General features: G+C 36.7%; 1 protein-coding gene across 7 annotated transcripts in view; it reads right to left on the bottom strand.

The window, feature by feature from the left end:
- LOC150104186 (uncharacterized) overlaps nucleotides 1–25,583 on the bottom strand; it is a 712,768-nt gene that overhangs the window by 302,386 nt on the left and 384,799 nt on the right. For all 7 annotated transcript variants that reach the window (XM_090396809.1, XM_090396815.1, XM_090396810.1 and 4 more), the window contains one exon: nucleotides 18,250–18,365. In XM_090396809.1, coding sequence (XP_090252935.1) covers nucleotides 18,250–18,365 — 116 coding nt within the window. The remainder of the gene's footprint in view (nucleotides 1–18,249; nucleotides 18,366–25,583) is intronic.

The following is a 25,583-nucleotide window of genomic DNA, read 5'->3' on the forward strand; positions in this document are numbered from 1 at the left end:
TGCACAACGGTTTTCCTGAAGGACTCGCAATAAATAAGAACTCATTCTCCCACAGTTCATTAAATTGGCACTTGCTATCACCTTCTGCTTTTCTTCTGCTCATTTTCTTTTGCAAAAGTAATGGGTAACTGACTGTAAAAAAAAATTATTTCAAAAAGTAAAGCTTATTATTAAATAATTTATTTAAATTATTTTATCGTTTCAAACATTATGAACATTCAAAAACAGTTCTATAAGTTCATAAATCATATATATTTTTTTATAGAGAGTTTTCATCTCTCTCTTGTAATATATTATGTCCAATGAAATAAGAGATCGCTTCCTACCATAAAACAGTCATCAGCTGGCAATCACACACACACACAACCCAAACATCCTCATTACGAAAGCTTTGCTGATGATCAGTTAAATTTTAGGAATAAACCTACTATATGTAAATAAAAAGGAAAGATATTGTATAAAAAAACAAAAACACACACACATACAAATACACCGAATAATTGCAGGTTTCAGTAATCAGCAAATTAGGGAAGCGGGCAAGAACTTGACATACGACTTCAAAATGAAAAAAATTATTTTTAAATTTACAGAACTATATCTTAAACTTAAAAAACTGTTAATAAAAACATATAAGTTCGAAAACACAGAATTGTTCACTCACATTGAATCAGTAGTTCATTGAACGTTATGACATGAGAGTCAGCTGTAAACTGATTGAGTAATTGGTGACGCATGTCAGCATTTGGGTGTCTGTTGCTTCAAGATCAAACAAGTATAATAAGTGCGCACTCTAGAATTCAGTGGTAGGTTGTGTGTTTATATATATATACATATATATAAATCATATACAAAATTTTAAAAAATTTTTCTCTGAGGTTCAGTGCGCCACTTCTAATCATGCAATGCACCACTTCTGGCGCATGCACCATAGGTTGGCCACCCCTGTTCTAGGGCATTCTTGATACTGTAAGCCCACAGATGCGAGACCTTTTGACATTTCTGTGCATGTCAAAAGAAGGAGAATCCATTCCGATAATAGAGTAATCAATGTGTTTCGTGGAATGAGTGTTTATTATTATACATCGGAAAATTAGCTTTTCTTTTATGAAAATTCTAGTTCTTAAAGTGGTAACTATTTTGCTTGTACAACAGTTTAGGAAATTTACGTATAAAGCACATGATTTCGTGTGTTAGTGACCAATTCGTACATCCTTTATTTCTTTCTCCCCTTCAGCATGAAATTACTCTTCTTAGCACTTTGCCAAGATCGGCTCTACGAAGTATGGGAGTAGAATATCAACAATCTCTCTATTTAAGAGGGCGAGAGATTTTTAGCTTTGTGCAGCTGATAATTTAAAAGTGACCTCCTGGCCTTTAAATAGATCCAATGAGCTATTTGGGACCTAAAAACTTCTTTTATTTTACAGCAGGTAGGAATAACCTGAGCCATCTTACAACACTTTAAGAATATTATTCTGTTAATGCATTTAGCCTTCTTTACCAATACTTTACCATATCTAGTGCATTGTTTGGAAGTAGACTCTCCATAAAGTCTTTACGTAAAGTCCCAGAGGAAGAGGTTGGTCTGCTTCTAAAGGGTTGGAACACCCAAAAATTTGGTGTTCCAAAGCCTGGTAGTCTTGGTTGCACACCTTTCGGTCCAAAGCACCAGACAATTGCAGAAATGAGCGGCCTCCTCATGGCATACCTTGGACATCTTCGGGTGACTAATTAGCTCATTACGCTATTCCTCCCATCTCGGGCTAGCACCCCAGGATGGGTTAGTTTTCTCGCCTGCAATAATCAAGAAAATAGTGGGTTTGACTCTGATTGGTTAGATCCAGGAAACCTGAAGATTGAATTCAATGTTCAGGACTTGTTTGATGATGTGCCTCTCTCTCTCTCCCATCCCTTCAACATTTCTGAAAGCTGTAGACATGCCTGCAACTATCAACTATTTTCTACTGGTAAAAGTCATCATTGTTCCAGAAGGTTGGCAATTTCGAACATTCATCATTTTATCTGCCCTGAATGTAATTGTGCCTTTACTTCTGCTGCTGGACTTGGAGTGCATCATTTGTCTAAACATCATGTTGAGGTGAATGCTGCTATCTGTACTGAGAGTATTAAAGCACACTGGAGTTCAGAGGAGGAGCATATTCTTGCTGCCCATAAAGTTCATTTGGTGGCAGCATGTGTTAAGGAACTTAAATGAGGCCTTGGCTGATATGCTGCCTCACCGTACCTTTCATGTTATTAAAAGTCATCGAAGACTAGAAGGTTACAAACAGCTTGCTAATGAGCCTACAGAACTTTCTAGGAATAGCGGGATGGGTAATACCTCCATACCTCCCACCCCACCTTCCGTTCAAGTTGATTTTCAACAACCAAGTTTAGAAACAGAGGCTCTGATTTCCAAGTTAGCATCAGCTTTAGACCATCAACCTTTAGCAGAAGATAATCATACAACTCTTAAATACATTACTCACCAGCAAACTTCAGGATTATCTCCAAAATGTATGTTCCAAGCAGCAGCATTGGCCTTGACAACCAAGAGCCTTGAAGTCTGCCTTCAGGTAGGCAATTGAGAAAGAGGGCTTATGCAGAAATGCAAGCCTTATATAAGAAAAACTGCAGGATGTGTGCCAAGACTATACTAGATGTGACATCTCCACCTCCTTCCGAAGAACAGCACAAAGATTTTGTGGAAATTTGGAGTACTGTCTTTTCCACTCCACCATGGCATTTACATGATCAAGACCAGCTTTGTGTGCTTGGGTCTGTCCTTGAATCAGCCATTTATTCTCCCGTATCGCATGAAGAAATTGTATCAGCTTTACCCCCTAATTCAGCTTCTAGTCCTGATGGCTTTCTAGTATCACATTTGAGGGAAGTGCCAATTCAGATACTTCAAGATCTTCTGAACATTTTCCTATCAATTAAAGTTATTCCACCTTATTTATGGAACTCAAGAACTATATTTATCCCAAAGAAGGATACCACTAGTAGAGCTGCAGATTATTACAGTTTATAGGTTAGTACAGATTATTACAGATTATTTATAGGCTTATTACAGTTTCTCTTATTCTTGGAACATTCATCAAGAGACTGCAAAAGTATATTCAACATGACGTTCAGCAGAGAGTTTTGTCCCTTCGGATAGCTGTGCTGAGAACATCTATATTCTTTCCACCCTCCTTTCCAATTCCTACCAGCATCTTAAGGCTTTGTTTATGGCTTTCCTGGACCTTCAGAAAGCCTTTGATAGTGTTTCTCTTCCTGCTATTTTAAGAGCACTATCTATTGCAGACTGTCCAGATTCTTTTCTTTCATACGTTTTAGAGTTATACTCTAATAATTCTCTAACTATTAATACAGGTTTCTAATATAAGGAACACCCTGAACTGTATATTATTATACAGTTCGGGGTGTTCACAAAGGCGACCCTCTATCCCCTCTTTTCTTCAACTGTATCACCGACGAGTTTCTTTGTTCTCTACCTAACCATATTGGTTACTCTCTTGATGCTTCTTCTTTTAATGCTATGGCCTGCAGGAACTCCCTGACCAGGCAGTAGACTTCTTTAATGTTAGAGGTCTGACCATAAATGTGTAGAAGTCCTGCTCATTAGTACTTGTCTCTTTGGAGCGCGACAAGAAACTAAAGGTCGAAAATCTCGAGTTTTTCCTGCACGATAGGCCATTGCATTGTCTTAGTGTCCTGGAGGAATGGAGATACCTTGTATCTTCTTTACACCAAAAGGACAGTCTTCTGTTCTCTTCTCTTTAAAAAAAAGCTCCTCTCAAATCCCCAGCAAATGCTTTTCCTCATTTCAAATTATTTGCTCCCTAGGTACAATCATAAGTTGATACTCAGGCGTACCTATGTCTCAGTACTGTCTCTTATTGATAGGGCTATTTCTCTGCTGTTCATTCATGGCTTAGGTTCCTTTAGATACTACTGTTGCCTATTTTGATGCCATGGTGAAGGATGGTGGACTTGGTATCCCTTCCTTCCTTCTGCTGGCTTATCCCAAGCCTCTGTTATAATAGAATTAGGAAATTAGAAATATCCACTTCTCAAATTTGCAGAGATGCATTTCACTGTACTGCTATCCAGGACGACTTTCGTCATACTACAGAGTAGACCAAGTATAAAGGTCAACTGATGGAGACTGCATTAGCAGAGCATAAGAAATTGGCTACAAGCTATATAGCGCTGTCAATGGTGCATCACTTTATGGATCTAATCTAGTGCCTCCGCAGCATCAATGGGTATGAGAAGGAACTAGACTCCTACCTAGTTACAAAGTTATTGACTTAATTTATTGAATTTATTGCTAGGATCAATGCCATGCCCACGAAGGCCTGCACAACTCATGGCAGCAGAGGTGGCAGTAGTTGTAGGGCAGGTTGCCGCTAGAGTGAAACCCTTTCTCGTATTGCCCAAAGTTGTTTTTGAACTCAAGGGATTTGGGTAAAGCAGCATGATGCTGTGGTCTCCATATTAAATAACAAGTTGCAAAACAAAGGTGGGGAGGCTACAGTTGAACCGCACTATAGGACTATAGCTGGTATCAGAAAGCCCGATTTAATTGCAAAGAAGGATGAAACAGTTTTGGTTATTGATGCACAGATAATAATACTGGGCACCCACTTGTCAGTCATAGGAACAAAGTCTCATATTATGAGCAGAATATAGATCTTACTTGTCATATTGAAGAGGAGTTTGGAGCAGCTGCGATTTCACTAGTGCTACCATCTCCCTTTATTGTAACTCTTTATGAGAGTTACAAAGACGTGACTTCTATAGGCATAACTTTGGCAGATATTAAGATCTTGTCGCTTAGATCTTTGCAGAGCACACTGATGGCTTGGCGTCATCACCAACAAATGACTTCTAGAATACTTCGTACCACTGTGGGATAATGTATTGATGTATTTTGGCTTCGGCCTTTCTGGCTTATTGGGACAAAGGCATCAGCCTTTGCTCTGATGGATCATAGTATGTAGCACTGCATTTCAGCACAAAGTTTTTATAAAATAAAATACGTAGGTTTTATCACTCTACTTAGGTTAAAATACAGTGACAAATTCACCTAGCAACAGATACAGTGGTATATGCATTGCCCATGCCTTTTTCTACCACATGACAAGCTGGTAATTAAAATGGAAAAGATGTGATCGAATAACAGGCTGATGGGTGAGATGGTGTCTGTCAGGTGTCAGCAAACTGCATAATGAGGTGTGATATCCCAAAGGAGGAAGGTCAGCAGTGACGTGCTGAAGGAATATGTTTTGAGACCATTATTGTTTAATTAGTAAATCAATGATATTAGAAAAGGCTTAACTGAAGATTCACAGCTGTTTGTAGATGATGCAAAGTTTGGAAGAATAATGAGGAGCCAGCAAATGTTGTAGCCTTACAGAAGGATCTGAATAGATTGTATAAAAGTGAGTGAACGGAGCCAAGTTCAGCATTGTCAAGTATAAGGTCTTAAAAATATAGTATGCAAGGATAGGATGCACAGTATACAATTAAGGGGGGTGTTGGTTGGTTGATTGGTTTATGGGTGCATGGACAGCAAAGGCGTTACTACACAACAGCAAAATTTCAGCAGTACACAAGGTATTAATAAATATTTTGTCAAAAATTATTATTATTATGTGACACCTCCAGGGAGTCTAAAGATTCATCGAGGGAGAGTGTGCCAACAGCATCGAACATTTGATCTCCTTCCAACTACTAACCTCGCCCAAACTTGCTTAACTTTTTTCGTAAGTCATTAGTAGCAGAGGCTCTACCAATCGACCAAACTTTGCTGGCAGTCTATAAATAAATTAGTAAATAATATGTACAAAAATTAAGTTAAGCAATGCAATTATAAAATAATAATTGCATTGCTATATATAAAATTAAAAATCAAATGTGCTTTTGTAGATTAATTCTTTGTAAAAAGTTAAAAACATTGTGCAGTTTGTCTGAGTCTGATAACATCTGCCTGAGCATATACGGCTTGGCTAGATAGGTAAAAATTTCATTCCTCTTTCATGTAAAATGCTGGCACTCCATCAGAATATGACAAATGGTAAGATGCATGTTTCATTTTTCACACGTAGGTGGGTCAACAGTCATCAGTAAATAAGAATGTGTAAGATGACTATGACCACTGCAGGGTCTAGAAAGAACAACTTCCTCTCCTCTTTCTCACAAACCAAAAATTGGCAACACTTCCAAAACCCACTAAATCTCACTCACGCACACACACAAAGAAATATTAGAACATCACAACATAGTCTACAAATTTCCTTGCCAAAAAGACTGGGATATCACCTACACAGGTTCTACCATCAGGTCTTTATGGGCAAGACTACAAGAACACTTCCATGACTGTAACATCCCTATTCCAGAACATTTAAACACTAAAAAAGGCAACACCAAAAAGAAAAATAGAATACAAAGTACAGGGAAAACAGAAATAGCAGCTCATGCCCTTGAACAGCAAACAAACTGTAAATTGACAAGGCCATAATAATAGACGGACAAGACAACAAAACAATGCTCAGAATATCGGAAACGATAGCCATAAAATGTGATGAAAACTCAATGTCCACTGACCCCTACATAATCTCAGTGTTAGAAGTTCCATAAAATAAAAATTAGGTCACGACCCCGACCAATAGGCAATAACGCAAGCACTCCAAAGGCAGAAGCACCAAGCTGACATGACATAGCATCCACTTCCCCCATATGTTCCCAGTTGAAACGGCTAGATGGAACCAATATGAACCTCAATTCGTGCAATTTTGCCAATGGAACGATGCATTGTCTTGATGAAAGAGAACCTTTTATGTGCCAATCTTGGTCGTTTTTTTTTTATTCTTCTTTTAAATGGTCCAACAATGATGCATAATAAACTCCTGTTATTGTCTTACCCTTTTCCAAATAGTCTATCATGATAATTCCTTGGGAATTCCAAAAAACAGTGGCCAGCACCTTCCCAGCTAACAAAACGGTCTTATTTTTATGCTCTTTCATTGGGCACTGTCCACTGTTTTGACTGCTGCTTGGATTCAGGTATGTAGTAGTGGATCCAAGTTTCATCTCCAGTCATGAATCGACACAAAAAATCCTGCAAATTGCAATTAAACATTGCCAAACACTGTGTTGAAATGTCTTTTTTGCATAAGTTTTTTTGACAGACAGTCAACAATCACAGCACCCATCGTGCACACAGCTTTATCATATACAATATTTCATGCAGGATATTATACACCCATTCAACTGAGATGTTTACAATCTTAGCAATCTCACGCACTTTCACTTTGCGGTCTTCCATAATGATACCATGGATTTTGTCAATCATTTCCTTCGTAGTGACCTCAGTCGGGTATCCGGAGCATGCTTCATCTTCGATGGACTTACAATCACGTTTAAACTCATTTATCCAAAAATAAATAGTCTTTATTGCTCACTCTGCACCATGAACTGCATCTAACTTGGCTTTGATCTGCATGGTAGTCCACCTCTTCAAATAAAAGTATTTTATCACTGCACGAAACTAGTTTTTTCCTCCATTTTTATGAAAAATGTGAACATGGTCATTTTAAATGTTTGCCAAACGAGAACTATGCAACATATGTGGCTAAAATTTTACCAGGGGTCATGAAAAAGATGATATGTCCCAACACTGATATGAATGAATGAATGAATGAACTGTGTCACTGTCTACTGGAAATTTACCAAACTTTTCAAACAACCCTCATATGCATAATAGAACTCCTCAAGAACAGGCTAGCTTCAAACCTGACAGAAGTTGTGATTAAGTACTGGCCTTGACAATCTTCATAGAGAACAGGCTTTGAAAAACAATTGAAAACAATAGCAGCATTTGTGGACCTCTCTGCTGCCAATCACACAGTGTGGCAAGAGGGTCTCATTTTAACCTTAGAAAGTATTCCATCACAAAAACTAGCTAACCTACTTAATCAAATACTGGGACAGATGGATATAAGTATCTCTCAATGAATCCAAAAGTAAATTCTTTAAGATTAAAAATGGCATACCTCAGGGGTCAGTTCTTGTCCCATTGCTTTTTAACTTATATGTTAGTGATATCCCAGCGACAACATCATGGATATTATGATATTGCCATTGCAACTCAACATTCTACATTTCAAAAAAGCTGAAAACATCTTAACTGAAGATCTGGCTGTACTTGATAAATACTTTAGATGATGGCAATTACAACCCAACTTGAACAAAACTGAAGTCACATCCTTTCATTTAAGTAATATTCAGGCTAATTATATTCCAAAAGTTTACTTCAGAAATAAACACAGTGAAATTTAACAATCCTCCAAAATACCTAGGAGTCACCCTAGACAGAAGTTTGATATTTAAATATCCTCTAGAAAATATTGCTGAAAAATTAAAAACTCATAATAATATAATGCACAAACTTGCTGGTACTTCTTGGGGTGCTGATGCTAACACACTGTGCACTACCACACTGTGCTCCTGTATGGATGAACAGCACACATGCTTCTTTAGTTGATGTCCAGTTGAATCAAAGTATGAGGATAATCTCTGGTGCTCTAAGATCTACTCCTGGCTCCCAACTCTCAGTAATATAGCTCCTCCCTCGCTTTACAGGATTCAAGCCTTAAGCAAATTATGGACAAAAATAACTGGAAACAGTTCCTTGCCTAACATTTCCTTCCATACCTCACAAAGACTGAAATACAGGTGCCCCTGCCTGGAGGATTGCAATATAAATGAACACCAGAACTTCGACCTATGAGAGTCATGGGGAGAGTATTGGCTTCAACATACCTCCAATCTTCAAATTCCCATTTCAAATCCAAGGAGGGCTTTGATCTCCCTAGGCACATATGGATCACTTTAAATCGGATCAGAACAGGACATGGAAGATGTAAACATCTCTTGCATAAATGGAACTGGTCCGATACTCCAAACTGTGAATGCAGAAGTGGGATTCAGACTATCAATCACATTGTGCTTGAGTGTCCTATCTACTCATTCTCAGGCATTAAAGAGGACTTTTTTAAACCGACTCCAGAATCCCTGGAGTGGATCCAAAATTTAAGGATTAAGCTTTGATTCTTAATTCTTTAATGTCTAATCATTGCAACCTATTGTACCCATTTTAATATGATTTTTACGATCATTTTATGCTGTTTTATGTAAGATGTATGTAATATCCTGAGACCTGTACATCATATGCTAAATAAAAATAAGCGGAATTATTGCATAATATGATGAATAATGAGAGGTCATCTATGAAACCTGTACAAAGAACATGTGCATAAGGAAATAAAACAGATTTTATGCAAGGGAGTGGTGAGTGCTCCATCACTGAATGTCTTCTAGGCAAGGTATGATACTTATTGTGATATGTGGGCATTCGACATCCTGCGATGAATCATTAGACTCTATGGAGCCTCAAAAGTAATTATTATTACATGACACCTCCAGGGAGTCCAAAGAATCATCGAGGGAGGGGAACCTACTCTATCTCTCTCTCTCTCCACCACTCAAATCATCTACTGCCCACCACCATGATTAGTATTTTCACAGACAATCACAAATATCCATGCCCAAGGCGGGATTTGAACCTGCAGCCTTTTGGCTGGAGAGCAGATATGCTAACCACTCAGTTATTTATTAATTTTGTATTAGTATTATTAAAAATTAATAAAACTTTGAATACATATAAATAAAAATATAAGATATCTGTACAGGAATTACACATGCACATTATGAATAATCATTAGATTTTTAGTAAGAAACTGAAGTTGCCATTCCCAGAACATTTAAAATTTTAGACAATCACTGTGATTAAGTTGAATGCAAAAAGTTTCATAGCATTCTTATAAAAGTCCAAATTTGACAGGATTTGTGCAAAGAATTTCTGTGTGGCTAGTAGAAACTCCACATTCTACATGACCAGATTTCTTAGACTGGGAAAAATGCCTGTAATCCATATGCTCTGATTCTAAGATATCTTAAGTAAGATTCGTCGATCCAAAACATGTCAGACTGCAAGAACAAGGAATATGAAGTCAGTCTTTAGTGGAAGGCAGCATAGAAGAAATCTTGCTTACTGGCTTAAAAGTTGGAAATCTTTATTAAAAAAAAAAAAAACTCTTAAGATGCATTCAGAAATAACTGATATAAGAAATGAAAATTATCTTCATATCTGATGAGCTTATCTTATCCAAGATGTATTGTGATCATCTGCAGAAGAGCAGATGACTTGCCTGGAAGGGGGTCGTAACAATTCTGAATATTTTTAAGGGTAATGGCACCAAGTCTATCCTGAAGAATGCAGCTTCTGGTAAACACAGGCTTCTTATAAAGAGAAAAGAAGCTGAGACAAGTGAATCTAGGAAAGCAAAGAGTTTATTATTTTCTAATGTAAATTTCATTCATCAATTTTCTGATATATATCCTCAAGTAGAATACAGGCTACTATGACAGCATGATTAAGGTTAGATTACTACTGATCTCTTATCAACAATTTTCAACCAATTCATTATAAAATTATGGAAACAACTACCATGTTAGAGTAAAATTTCAGTTTAATATAATCTAAAACAATCACTCAAAATTTTGACTTTCACATTAAGGTAATCATCTGGAGCATACACATATATACAAAGAAACAAGCTGCACTACAATCTACTTTTTTTTTTCTTTTTTTTTTTAAATAACGAAACAATTACAATCTACATTGTATGCTGAAGTTACATTGATTTGGGTCAATCATTAAAACTACTGGCCTGACCTCTGGCAGAAAAAAAACTTACAAAATCAATGCTAGAGTCCTGTTATTATTATCATATATTTAGTTACAAAAATAAATTAAGCTAGAGAGCAACATGTTCACACAAAGTTACTCATATAAGTATACATATAAATTAAAACAAAACAGTATGGATGGTGGCCAATAAAAGCTGAAATAATTGCTTCAAGTCCCCAAATCAGAGTTTGCTGGAAAACTTAAACTACGTGGGCTGAATGTGTGCCATCCAAATTCTTGGGATTTTTATGCCACCATTATTGTTAAGATTAGGATGATTAATCAAAAATTCACAGGCTTCTTTAAATTTGTGTTCATACCAGGTTTTTGTATGATGTAAAGAGCAGGTACTTTTCTAATCCATTTGGTGTAGGGTGTTAAGAGCATGATCTGAGAGGCCCGCTTCACCAAAATTATTAAATTTAATGTGTCATTTGTGTTCTTTTTAACAGATAGGGATTGTACGTCCAGTTTCACCAATGCAAGGCAAGTTACAGGTGCAACAGATACAATAAACTCTAGGGTGAGCCAATGGGGATGGGGAGAGGATCCTTAGAGGAGTTGAATATGTTTTTTTAATTTTATAAGTGGTTTAAAAGTGCCATTAAGATGATAATGGTTTGGAATTTTTTTTCTGATAATCCTTTTAATGTATGAGATAGTTATGGTTTTATGCAATCTATGTTACATGTATTTTTTGATGATGTTTTATGAAGAACTTTATTGACAATATTTTTGTTATAGCCATTATTTATAAATGTATTACTAATAATTTGTAATTCTTGTTTAATAGCTTGTTCATTAGAGCAAATTGTTATAGCTGTTTTTGAGGGTGTTAATAACTCCAAGTTTTTGCAAAGGGTGGTGATATGAGTTAGCATGTATATAATGGCCGGTATTGTGTAGGCTTGTGGCAGACAGTGAAGGATAGACTGCCCAAGGGAAGATATGTGAAAAGTGTATCCAGGAAAGGAAGCAAATTCTTATTTTCAATTTCAATAGTAAATTGAATGAGCTCAGGTTGTTTGTTCAGGTGGCTAAGTGGATAGATATCGAAAATATTGTCACCGTATCCAAGCCAAACTGTAGGCTTTAAATAAAGGAATCTAGAGCACATTGCTCAAAAGCTTCCTTATAAATGTTAGCAATTGGAGGGGATAGTGGTGAGCCCATGGTACCGTCCTTTTGTATGTAAAAGTTATTTTGCCACACGAAGTAACTAGAATGTAGCATGTGAGCAAAAAGAGCCATAATGTCAGGTGGAATTTGTTCTGTAAGAGAACAATTGTGTCACTGATTGGGACAGGGTGTGCAGCAGCTTGGTTCTCATTCCTGCACCCTGTGAGTATCCATCAGGGGAAGCTAAAGCTGTTACTATCCCAAATGTAGTAAGAGTATTCTAAGGTTGGGTGGATTTGAGCTTTATCAAGTGTCAGGAGTTGAGCAGGAGAACCAAGTTGAGCAGGAGAAATAGAAAGAATACCAAGTTTTCTGGAGGCTAAAGAAATTATGGACTTGAGGTGTTCATGGCAGGATAATTTGGATGTGAGAGTTAACACAAGGAGAGAAAACTGATCCTGGTTGGCAAGAGGAATATTGTCAAAAGGGAGAGAGAGAGAGAACAGAATGGTCTTCTGCTGATGTCCATCTGGTGAAATTTCAAAGGAAGTGTACTGTGGACAGTTTGTGGAATGGTAGGAGCAGCTCTGTCTTGGTTGTCTATGCAAGAGTTGGGGAAAACTGATGCCAATAGGTTTGCCTTTTCTAGAAGGCCTGATACCCCCAAGGCTGTACCCCACAGCCTTGGGGAATCAAGAAGGCTCAAATGCCATTTGGACAAGAGACAAGCTTAGTGCCTTTAGTGCTTACAAAGTCTGCTTTAGATTTTTTTTTCTTTTTTTTCCCCAGTTGTTACAATGAGAAAGGTGGAGATTTCAGAGATTTTTCTGATGGGGCAAAAAAAAAGTATCAGAAAAATCTTGCATTTCTCCCTTCTAAGAACAAGTCTCAATTATCCAGGTGTCTACCAGATTCCTCGCTCTTCTGGGTTATTTTGGACAAACAGGAAGATCTGCTTTTATTTGGGTAGAAGAACAAGTCTATTAAATGCTATTAACTGCTCAGGCTCATGGTATATTAAATACCATGAGCCTGAGCAGTCTGGACTCACAAATGCTATCTACACTAAACAGAGTTCATTGGAATAAGACAGGAGTTCTTCATAAAAGTCATTTCCTCATAGAACAGCTTTATAAAGTAACATGTGAAACTTTACTTCACTGTCCTAATTTAACTACGTTAATAGCCAGGACGAATATACATCCACATTTCCATGGATGTGAAGTGCATGTTAAAACTGTAATACCATTGATATTACATTGAAATTTATGATGGATATGAAGCTTTTGAGGATGTGTATTTGATCTTTAATGGCCGGTAAGGTGGTTAAACAGATCTGATTTTTTTTAAAGTTTTTATTTTGTATCCAAACACAAGTGGTACAGTAGTAAGTAAGTGGTACAACATGATTTACAACAAATTAGGATACATTACAATGAGATCAGCTTAGATTTGGTAGGTGAATTATACAGGGAATAATAATTAAATATGAAAAAAAAAATGAAACTATACATAACTTATATACAATAAATATGATCAGATGTTTCTCCAGTATCATGCACGATCAACTGCTCTTCCTGTGCAGGATATAAGGTCCTCTTTTGTGCATGGTGATGGAAGAAAGGGACAAGAAAGAAGGTGTTCCATGGATTGGGTTGTCCCACACTCACAATTGTCTGGGCCAGTGAAGTAGCCCCATTTGATGAGGTTTTGTTGACAGCGTCCTGTCGTTCAAAGTCTGTTGAGGCTTTTCCAAATATTTCAGTCCAAGTGGGTACCACGTGGAAGATGTTTGGCTGTTGGAATACCAGTATTATTTTCAGGATATAGTGCAAGCCATTGTTGAAGTCTTGTCTCTGGGAGGTTTTTCAGGTGGTTCAACAGTTGCCAGAAAGCTATTTCAGGATCTTAGTCTTTGGGGCACTGTGGTCTGGCCAAATAGTGCATGGCATTCATCATTCATTTGTCTGCTTCTTTCATCAGCTGAGAATGCAGAGCAGATCTTCAAATTAAAGGGGTGCAATACCAGCCAAAGTATACAGGTCTTATAGTGGTGTTGGTTTCAGGCATCCTGTAATTAAGCAGCAGCTTTCATTTAATGCCGGATCAAGTTTTTCAGCATGGCAAGATCTGAACGATACTGTGCAGGCGTATTCAGCAGAAGAATAGCAAAGAGCCAAGGTAGAAGATCTCAGTGTGCTAGGGTCTGCACCCCATTTGGAGGAGGTGGTAAGCTTTCTAAGTACAGTCGGGTCTCTTTTCATGCAGTAGATACATTCCACAGAAAACCGCATATAAAAAATCACACAAAAAAAGGCCTAAATTACGTTGAAAAATCAAGGATACATTCCATAATTTTCTAAACTTGCATAAAACCAAAGCAATGAATTAAAGTAAACCTAAAATCGCATAAAAAAGTTCATGAAAATTCAGGAAAATAAGAATGCCTAAGTTCATTTAATTTTATTGAAATGTTACATTAAAAAAAAATTTTTTTAAAACATTTTGTCATCAGAATTATCATCGCTATTAGACAATATTCGGCAACATTTGCGAACTGGTGCAAAATCACTTTCATCACTAGAAGAGATAGTAAGCGCATCAGATTTGTATGGTAAAGACAATGGTTCTTCACAAACAGAATTAGCTTCAGCCTCGTTCTGTGCTGATTTTTTCTTCTGACAATGTAATCAGTGATTAAACTTTGCAATGATGATTTCACTAATTTTTTATACAGCTTGCGATATCCAGACATACAGTTCTTCAGCTCACGTTGGAATTTAAAGGCTTGTTCAGAATTTGTGTCATTAACAAGCAAATGATTTTCCAATTTATTGCATAGTTCAAGACCTTCCCGAATTATATTTGCAGTGAGGGGGACAGGTTTTTCTTCTGCTTCACTATCGTTTTCTGAATCTTTGACGATATCTAAAGTTAATCGATATCCAATAATATCATAGTCTTAAGGCATTATCCACAAGCAATTCGTCTACATCATTCTGGCTAAATGATTTCAGATGATAATGTAATGTTTGCAGTGTTTGCAATACATTCAGGCCAAGCTGATTTCCAGCAAGCATTTAAAGTTCGTGGTCTTATTTCAGCGATAGCAGATGCAACTTGATTTAAGCAGTCCAAAATAGAAAATTTTTTCCAAACGTCAGTTACTGTTAATGATTCATTTTCTAGTTTATCCAATATAAATTGAAAAGTGTGCTTAACGTAATATTTTTTAAAAGTAGCAATTATGCCTTGATCTAATGGCTGAATAATGCTTGTTGTATTGGGTGGAAAAAACACTACCTGCACATTTGGTAGTGTTTTTTCTAAATGCGGATGACTTGGTGCATTGTCAACAATTAAAGTAAACTTTAAAATCGAGAGCTTTTTGCTTGTGCATGCGAAGAAATGTCAACATAGTTAACTCGTATCTGTGGGTATGCACCGTATAACTTCAAATCTGCATAAAAAGAGACCCGAGCGTATACTGTTTCTTGCATTCACTTTTGCCTTTGTTTTTTTCTATGTGGATTTTATGTGAGAGGGTGTGATCGAGAGTCACACCAAGGTAGATTGGGTTCTAGGAACGTTCTATATTAGAACCTTCCCAAGAAATCTGTAGCTTCCTTATTGTTAAGGTGGAAAAGGCCAGTCTGGGTTTTCAAGGGGTTTGGTTAGTTGATTGCTGGTATAGCATGTAGTTAGACTATTTAAGGCAAGTGCTAGAGTAGTTTCAATGGACTTGAAATTTTTTGATTGAGTAGCTATGGAAAGGTCATCAGCATAGATAAAATATCTAGTTCCTGGAAAGATGGGGAGATCATTGATGTAGATGTTGAAAAGTAATGGTGATAACACACCCTAGGGGAGGGGAGGCATTTTTTGGAGGTGCCAGTGACTTTTCCTACCCCTCCCCAGGTCTACGTAAAAGCATGTTTTCCAAGAGTGATTGGATCAGGAGGACAAGACAATAGTCTCTAGTTATTCTGTATATTTTATTTATGAGTGTGAGATGGTTTATGGTATCATATGCTGCAGTTAGGTCTACAAAGATTGCTCCTGTGGCTAGTTTTTGCTCATAACCATTTTCTATATAATGAGTGAGGTTGAGAATTTGTGATGTGCAGGATCTGGTCTAAAGACAGCCTGCTCAGCAATAAGATGGGGTTCGATTAGGGGTTGTAGCCTATTCAAAATTAATCATTCATAGAGTTTGAAGAGACTACTGTGTAGTGATAAAGGTCTGTAATTTTTTGCTTCTGTCGGAGTTTTCCCTGGTTTCAGAAACGCCACTATGAGGCAAATGTTTAATAACCACTCTTTAGTCCTGGTTCCAAAATGTTTAATCTGTTCATTACAGACATCATCAAGGCCTGCCGATTTTCTAGGTTTTAATAGGTTTATGGTAGCGTTGAGTTCAGTGATGGTGAAATCTGAGTTAATCATATTTTGTTCCTCACTTGAGGTTTTAAGTATCTTCTTTTTTGTGTGCTTTTTAGGGAATTTTCCATTCAGCAACAGCTGGTGAGCAATTTGATTAGCTGTTACTTGCGGATGCTCATATGGCTTAGTGAAATCCTTCCTAATTCTGTTGATAAAGTTCCATGCCTTTCTGCTACTATGGGTCATATTAAGGGCTTCTATTTCTTTTTTCCACGAGGAACGCCTTTCCTCTGCCATCTTGGAGCATAAATTTTCTCCTGCTTGGGTAGTCTCTTCTGAGAAGGGGTTGGTGTTGTAAAGTTGTAAGTAATCAGCATACTGGGCTTGTATGTCACTGGAAAGGCCTGGAATGTAGTTTGTGCAGCATCCTCGGGGGGATGTGTTTGGTTGAGATTTTCCTCAGTATTTTTATGAATTCAGGATACTCTTGAGGGTTTGGAGGGACTTGTTCTATGGAGGGGTTGAGATCTTCTATGAAACCCTTCCAATTAGCTTTTTGGAAAGTAAATTGGCGTCTGTAAGGAACTGTGTTAGGAATAATTGCTGGGTTGAATTGAAGCATTATAGGTCTATGTTGAGTATGTGGAATCAGATTTAAAACCTTTTTAACACAAATGTTGGATATTTTTGAGCTAACAAATGAGGTCAGGGTTATAGCTTCGCTTCCATCTGTTACTGTTGAAAGATGCAGAGAGTTTTGGATTATGTATGAGGTTTTCAGCCCTTTTTTTAAAAAGTTCTCCATCTTCGCTGGACTTAGTGTAACCCCAGTTAACACTATGTGGCTGTTATAGTCACCTAATACAACATTAGTCATGTATGCATTATTATTGAGGAGGATGTCAGGGAAGGAAAAAGCTTCTTCTGGTGGTTTATAGACTGAGGTGATTGAGATATTTTTAAATGTGACTGTAATAATCTCAATGTTTCTGTTGTTCGTTGAGTCAATGGACGATGGGATCACGTTCTCTTTTGTAAATATTGCACTACCATATTTATCGTGGGGTATTTCTTTGATGAGTTTCATTCCATGGATGTAAATTCTTGCAGCACCTTCTCCTCTGTAAGTTTCTTGCAGGCAGAGCACATCGCAGTCATTATCTCTGCAAACATTTGCAATGAGATCTTGTTTGACACAAGAGAAACCTTCAATATTAAATGATATTATTTTTAGGCCTGGCCCCAGGTAGGATCCTTTAGGGAAGAAATTTGGGTCATTTTAGTTCGATCACTTGCATTTGGTTGGTAGCAGCTTTAGCTTCCCCTAATGGGTATTAACAGGGTGCAGGAACAAGAACCTAGCTGTTGTGCACCCCAACAGATCTGATGGTCTATGTCTACCCCCTGTGTGAGAGAAAGTAATTTTTAAATCAGCTAATCTTTCTTTTCTTTATTTTGTCTGAATATATATATATATACACACATTTTTAACAAGTTAGGAAATTATTGACCTTTCATAGTTCTTACATTTACTATTTAGGTGATGCTTTTTTTAGAATAGTCTGTTAATGTTTAATTGCCATTTTGTGATCTTGTACTGATGATGCCCATGATACTTAGGCGAAAATTCTATGCTAATAGAGTTATTTACATGACTTTTCCTCAAGTTTTATATTCTCACAGTGAGTGGTGAAAGTGTAATGGGTTGACAGTGGGAATAGTGCTTTATCAGTAAATTAAATTCAAGGAACAGTATAACAGAATATGATTGCAGAGTAAGGGCTTTCCACAATGAGATAATGGACTTCACAACAGTCTGACCAATAATAACAATTATTAATTTTTAAATTATGTGTATAAGCAAGGCAATTAGTACATAAATTTTATGTAATTCATATGCACTTCTAAAGATTATTTCCTACCTATTGCATTTTCCAAAATTTGAATTCTGTTTTCTGATGTCTGCAATTCTTCATCTTTCTGAACAATACACTGCTTTAGTTGTTCTATGGACTGTTCACCTTGTCCAGCTACTACCCTATAATATGATTTACAATCCATAGCATGATTTTGCAGTAGACATAATACTTGATATTATTGATATTTTATACAGGGCCCTCTAGAGAGTCAGGAACTCAGAAGGAGGGCCCTGAAAGATATCAAAATAAAAAACAGGAAGCTTATTAAAAGAATCAAAAGCAATAAAACAGTTCTCTAACAATTATATTATTTGAAAAGCCATCAAGAATTATGCCCTTATTTTCATAAATATTATAAGCATATACTATAACATTCATACATTCATGATTCATGACATTATTTTGGTATACTAAGAGAAAGTGACTTTCTTTGTTCTATATATCCATCACAATAAAATCATCCCTCTTAAGGAAGGTATACTATACTGCCTTTTATTTGAGTACATTTAAAATAGGTAGCATCTAAATGTGTTCTGGAGAAGGGGGTAAAAAGAAGGGACTGAATTGCATGATATCATGAGATGACTTGACAGCCAAAGATGATTCAAAAACAAATATATCACCAAAAGACATATTTCGGTGATTACACCACATTTTTTTATTATTCAGTTATACAACATACTGAAATAATAGTTCCTAACAAGTTTCGTAAATCGTAGGATTTACATCTTCAGGGGTAACTTAAAGTTTATTGATAATAAACTTTAACAAGATAACAAGAGAAATTAATAAATACAAATCATAACCGTCTGGCTATTCATAAACTCAAGTAACAGAATGAAGATATAAAACGTTATTGACGTTGAACAATACTGGACGATGTCACGTGTTCTTGTTCTCGTTCATACAGTCCGAGCTCAGATTGAGGTAGATTTTTTATTAGAGCTGACCACACTTGGAGAATTAAACCTTGATTTTTATTGCATTGGGTTGGGTTTTTCAGCATATTAGCAGCTTCTTTAAATTTTCTTATGTAGCAATTGTTTTCTATGTGTGACATTGTCGTTTTTTTGCCAGAGTACATTGTGTCCAGTGGAAGTGATATGGAAAGCAAGACCTGTTTTTTGTTCTCTTTTGTATTGTACGTCTTTTTGGTGTTCAGCCATGCGTATTTCTCCAGATCTTCCTGTCTGTCCTATGTAGCAAATCTCGCAAGAGCAATGGATTTTGTAGACTCCTGGTTTTTTAAGAGGATGATGAAGTGGTTTTGATGAATGTAGGAATCTTGAGATTTTTTCCATAGGAAGGAAGGCTACTTTTACGTTGTGTTTGTTCATTAATTTGGCTAGCTTATATGTACCATTTTTGATATAAGGAAGCGAGATTGCGTTTTTGTAATCCTGTTTTATTGTGTTGTTAGTTGGAGGCATTTTAAGGATTCTCTTGATGGTTTTTGTTTCATACCCATTCTATTGGAGGATTTGCGTTAAGTATTTTAGTTCTTCATTACATCTTTCTTGTGTGCTGGAGATATTGTATGCTCTATCTCGATGAGTTTTGATTAAGCTTATTTTTTGTGAAGGATGTTGGTGTGAGGCTGCATTTAGAAATCTTCCTGTGTTGGCTGGCTTCCTATATACTGAGAAGGAGAGTTAATTTTCTTCATTAACTTCTAATAGAATATCCAGAAAATAAAGTTTTCTATTTTCTTCTTGTTCTAAAGTGAATTTTATGGTGTTGTGCAAATTGTTGAGATAATCTTTAAAATTGATAAGTTCATCTGTTGTTCCATTTCATATGATGAAAATATCATCTACATAGTGTAGCCATATTTTTGGTTTTTTATGGTAATTCTTTAGAGCATTGTTTTCAAATTTTTCCATAAATAGGTTTGCTAATACCAGTGATAATGATGAACCCATGGCCAGTCCTTTTTGTTCCCAGATTCTGTCTTGATAGGTGAAAAAAGTATTGTTTATACAATGTTTAAAAAGATCTAAGATGTCCGGAAGGAAGAGGTCTTATAGGAGATTCAAAATTTCTTGTCTCGGGATGTTTGTAAACAAGCTGATAATATCTAGACTTGCTAAGATGTCTGATGGACCAATATGTATATCTTTCACTTTTTCTATGAAATGTGTACTATTTTTTATGAAGGAAGATGTTTTTCCTATATGATGTGAGATCATGTTGGTGAGGTTCACCGACTTCCAACTTTCACCAAGTTGGAAGTCGGTGAATCTCTTCCATCTGCTATTGGTCTTAAAGGTATATCTGTCTTGTGGATCTTTGGAAAACCATAGATTCCTGGTATCAAAGGATGTTTTGATTGTAAGTATTTTTTTAAGTTCTTCCATCCAGAGAGGCACTTTTTTTTATGAGATCATTTTCTTTTTTGTGTGCATGCCAAGTCGGGTCTCTGTCTAAGGGTTTGTAGGTGTTTGTATCCTCCAGGAGACTTTTCATTTTATAATCATATTCTGTAGCATTTAAGACGACAGTTGCGTTGCCTTTATCTGCTTCGATTATGACAATATTTTTGTCATCCTTTAATTTTTTAAGGCAGGCATATTCATTGTAAGGTAGATTCCTATGAGGTAATCTGCTTTTTTTTTAGTAAAGCTGTACTCTCTATACATTAAGTTATTAACCTTTCTTCGAGACTCCTAACAAAAGAAGAGAACAACCTTTTACTTAAGGGTTTTAACTTTGCCTTAACCCCATGTTTCCTACCAAAAATTGATATCATAGCACAAATAGAAAAAGGAATTAGAAATCTAATGGACAACATGGCAGATCTTATCTGTATAGAGAGTACAGCTTGACTATTAAAAAGCAGATTACCTCATAGGAATGTACCTTACAATGAATATGCTTGCCTTAAAAAATAAGGATCACTTTAATGAAATGAAATGGTATCACAGTGAAAAGGATAGACTCATTAATTGAAAAGTAAGATTTCTCCAAGTATCACAATCATCAATGCATCAAAATTAAGAGAACAATAGGAAATTCAAATGCTCAAGTTAAACCTTATGTGCTGTAACAATGGTGATCTTTTTTAGATGCTGTCATGTGTATATACTAGGCTTGAAACTATTGAGAAATTATGGATTAAAAAAAAAAAAAAAAAACAGCTAGAAATTACAATTTTCAAACTATAGGAACGGACAGTCTCTTATTGAAGAGATATTTCAAGTTCATATTTGAATATCAATGAAGAAATCTGATATTATTCCAAAGAATTGCATGACTAGTGTCAACTCCATGCCAAGCTAATCTGAAGATGATGTTTAATCAATTGAATATCATGATAGATGCTCAGAGATTCTTCTCAATTAAACAGCCTGTATGCAAAGCATGATAAGTTACACAAGTATGGGACTAGATAAATACCGGATAATGACAAATGGACAAGCTTCTCTTCAGGGAAGGCCATCTCTGGCAGTTTTAGTTGACAGGTTTGAACATAGTACGTGATGGTTTTTTTTTTTGTTTTTTTTTTAAGAATCCATGCCAATGTGAGATTAGAACCCATCACAATCTGTTGGTTGCGGAGCAGGTATGCTATCCACATGGCTAACCAGCATGGCAATAGGGATTTAATGATTCTGTACATTGGATTATAAACAGATATCACATTTTCATCATCCATCCCCAAAGTACAGAATAATTAAATTTCTACCAGCAAGACCTCATAATATATGATCTCCTGGAATATATATTTTCAAGAATATATATTTTCAAAAAAAACCAACTATGAAGTAAAACTTGTTTCTTTCAATATCCTCCATTAAATGTGCAGAACTGCTATTCCATATTTCAAAAGTACCTGCAAATATGTTGTGAAGGTTTTCAGGGAATTTCAGCTAAATACTACCTATCTTCAAAACTAAAACTTCACTGCTCCTTCCTAAAAACAACCTATAAATCAAATCCTATTCTTTTAGTTAACAATGCCATACAATGAAATGGGTAGAAACACTTACATGTTTTTTGGCAGTTCATTTAATGGTTTTAATTCACAACACAAGAATTAATAAGAAAATATTTATTACTTAAAAAAATTACCAATTTTTTTTTATGTTCTCAACCACAAAAAGGCTATTTGCCAACCTATAGTACATTTTGTACTGTGGGTTTATATAATTTTTTTTTTCCAGTTTTACCATTGTTAAGACTCTAATCAAACCACACTTAGACTATTGTTCTCAGATTTGGTCCCCAGGATTTGAAGGGGATAAATTGACTGTGGAAAGGGTACAGAAGAGTTGGAAATCAAAAACAGATGGAAAGAATACTGTGAGGAAATGTACAGCAGAGTGGATAAAGAAAGTGTGGAGCCCTCCCACCAGGAAAATTTTGATTTGAAACTTCCTCCACTTAGGCAAGAAGATGAAAGAGCAGTTAAGCAGCTCAACAGCGATAAGGCCCCAGGTGTAGATGAAATCCCAGCAGAGCTAATTAAGGCCACAGGGGACAGAGGGATAAGAGTGTTTCATAGATTGAATACAAGGATATGGGAGACAGGATCATGGCCTAGAGACTGGAAGAAGTCAGTTTTCATACCACTACATAAGAAAGGTGATATGAAGGCATGCAAGAATTATAGAACTATTAGTCTGATATCTCATGCAAGCAAAATTTTATTGAAGATCATGCTAAATAGGATTGGGGCCAAAGTTGAGACAGAGATGCCCAGGCAACAAGCTGGTTTTAGGAAAGGTAAGGGCACCAGAGATCAGATCCTTTGCCTTAGACAGATCATAGAAAAATATAAAGAATTATTCAGACTCCCTCTGGTAATGTGTTTCTTAGACTACTCTAAAGCTTTTGACTGTGTTGAGCATGTGAAAATGTGGGAAGTAATGAAAAGAATGGGTTTTCCTCAACACTATCAGATTGATAGCCAACTTGCATAAGGAGCAACAAGCCACGGTAAGAACAGGTGTTGGATTGACTGACTGGCTTCAAGTTGGAAAAGGAGTTAGGCAAGGATGTTCACTTTCTCCTTACTTGTTTAGTATATATGCAGAGGACATCATGTGTGAAGCATTGGATGAGCTCAGGACAGGAATTAAGATAGGAGGTAGATTGATCAGTAATCTGAGGTATGCTGATGATACAGTACTCCTTTGTAATGACATGGAAGAACTAGGACTAATTCTTGACAAAGTTAACAAGATCAGTAATAACAGAGGACTTCAACTCAATCCTAGCAAGACAAAGATTATGGTTCCCAAAGGAAATACAAACAGAGAAGCTCTTGAGAAACAAGTGTACCTTAATGGAGAAAGAATTGAGAAAGTCAGCAAGTTTGAGTACCTGGGATCCAGGATGTTGGATGCAGTTGTTTTTCCAACAACGACTTATGGATGTGAGACTTGAAACCTAAAGAAGTCAGATAAGAAACGAATATCTGCTTTTGAGATATGGTGTTACAGAAGGCTGTTGAGGATATCATACACTGAAAGGTGTACAAATGAATGGGTGTTAGAAAAGATCAGCAGAACTTTAAGACTTCTTAAGGATATTGACAGAAGAAAGTTAAAATATTTTGGACACATAGAAAGGATGAAAGGGGGACTTCTCAGAACAGTAATAGAAGGTAAAGTTCCTGGAAAAAGAGGCAGGGGTAAACCATCAATGAGATGGATGAATAGCATGTGTGGAGTGACTGATCTTCAGAGAGTTGAGGCCGCCAGAAAAGCAAACAACAGGACTACATGGTGAGGCCTGGTGTGGCACATCACCGAGCATCGGAGTGACTATATGGCATCTGTAGATGCCCAGTGAAGATAGTGATAAGGATACAGAGGCAGATAACAAAGATGGTTTCAGGACTGTACAATATGAGTTATGAGGATCGACTGAGGGAGTGTGGACTGCAGAGTTTGGTGGATAGAAGGAGAGGTGATATGATCGAGACTTTTAAACTTTTGAGAGGCAGTTACAGAGTAGACATTGGAGAGTTCTTTCACTTGATGGAATGGCAGGAAGGAGCAATGACAAGGGGCCACCCCTGGAAGTTACGAAAGGAGGCTGTGTGCAAGAGGGTGAGGAGTGGTTTCTTTGCATGGAGGGTGGTTGAATCTTGGAATGCATTGCCTGAGAGAGTGGTTGGAGCAGGAACGGTCAATGGGTTCAAGGAGTGGTATGATAAACTTTGTGTTTCCTAAAAACAACCACCCACGATGAGTCTTGACTCCATGGAGGTCTGGATAATAATAATAATTTATTTTTTACATAGTCCAAAAACCCCTGTTCTAGAGACCAAACATGGAACTTTTACAATTCACTTCAGGCCTCCAATAAGTGGGGACAGTGATGAATTTCATCACACCAGGTGATGAAATTCATCTCCCACTTAACAACAATCACAAACATCCATGCCTATGGTGGGATTTAAACCCACAGACTGTTGGTTGGAGAATGGGTATGCTAACCATTCAGCTAACAAGGATGGCACTATAACATCAGCCACTTAACTGGTGTAATACTCATTATCTTCAGAGCACAGCCGTTTGTTACAGGATGCAAACAGCAACAATCAGTTAACAGCAGGGACAACTTTAAAAAACTAGTCCAACTGTTTTAACCAGTATTTGCCATTTAGCCGCATGGTCTAGACACATTATATTATTATTATATGGGCACCTTCCATGGAGTCCGAACACTCATCACAAGAGAAGCAATCTATCCACATAATCTGTCATAATTCTCCTTGAACCCATTAACAGACAAAGCACTCACAACAGACTCTGGCAATCCATTCTGATCAATTCACAACTCTCCAAGCAAAAACATGGGTCCTCACATCCCTACTACATACCTTTATTCAACTAACAGGGATGGTTAGTTGAATAAAGTGCTGAAACATTTCCCTTGCATCAATCCTAAAAAACCTTTAAGCAACTTAAAAGTTTCTATCATATCCCCTCTTTTTCTCCTATCAACCAACTTCTGCAATCCACACACTATCAATCTATCCCTCATAAGGATAGATTGATTCCACAGGCCACTCACCATCTTGGTCACTCGCCTTTGAATTCTCTCTGCTGCTTCTTCATCCCAAAGAAACCTGCGGACCACACTTTTTAGTACATTTAAATACCCAACACCCTAAAATCCACTTTGCAATAGAACAGGAATCTACTGACTATCTGCCCTTTCTAGATACATTAATCACACACCTTTCGAATGGTTCATTATCTCTTTTTTTTTTTTTTTTTTTTTTTTTTTTTTTTTTTTTTAATAGGAAACCTGCACACACTGGAAGATATTATAGTATCCTAAAAATCCTAACTCGCTCACAGAGCCACAGTCATCTGTTCTGA

This window comes from Typopeltis vanoorti, chromosome 8, assembly GCF_054136105.1.
Source record: "Typopeltis vanoorti isolate ZY-2024b chromosome 8, IOZ_Tvanoo_1.0, whole genome shotgun sequence".
Lineage (NCBI taxonomy): Eukaryota > Metazoa > Arthropoda > Arachnida > Uropygi > Thelyphonidae > Typopeltis > Typopeltis vanoorti.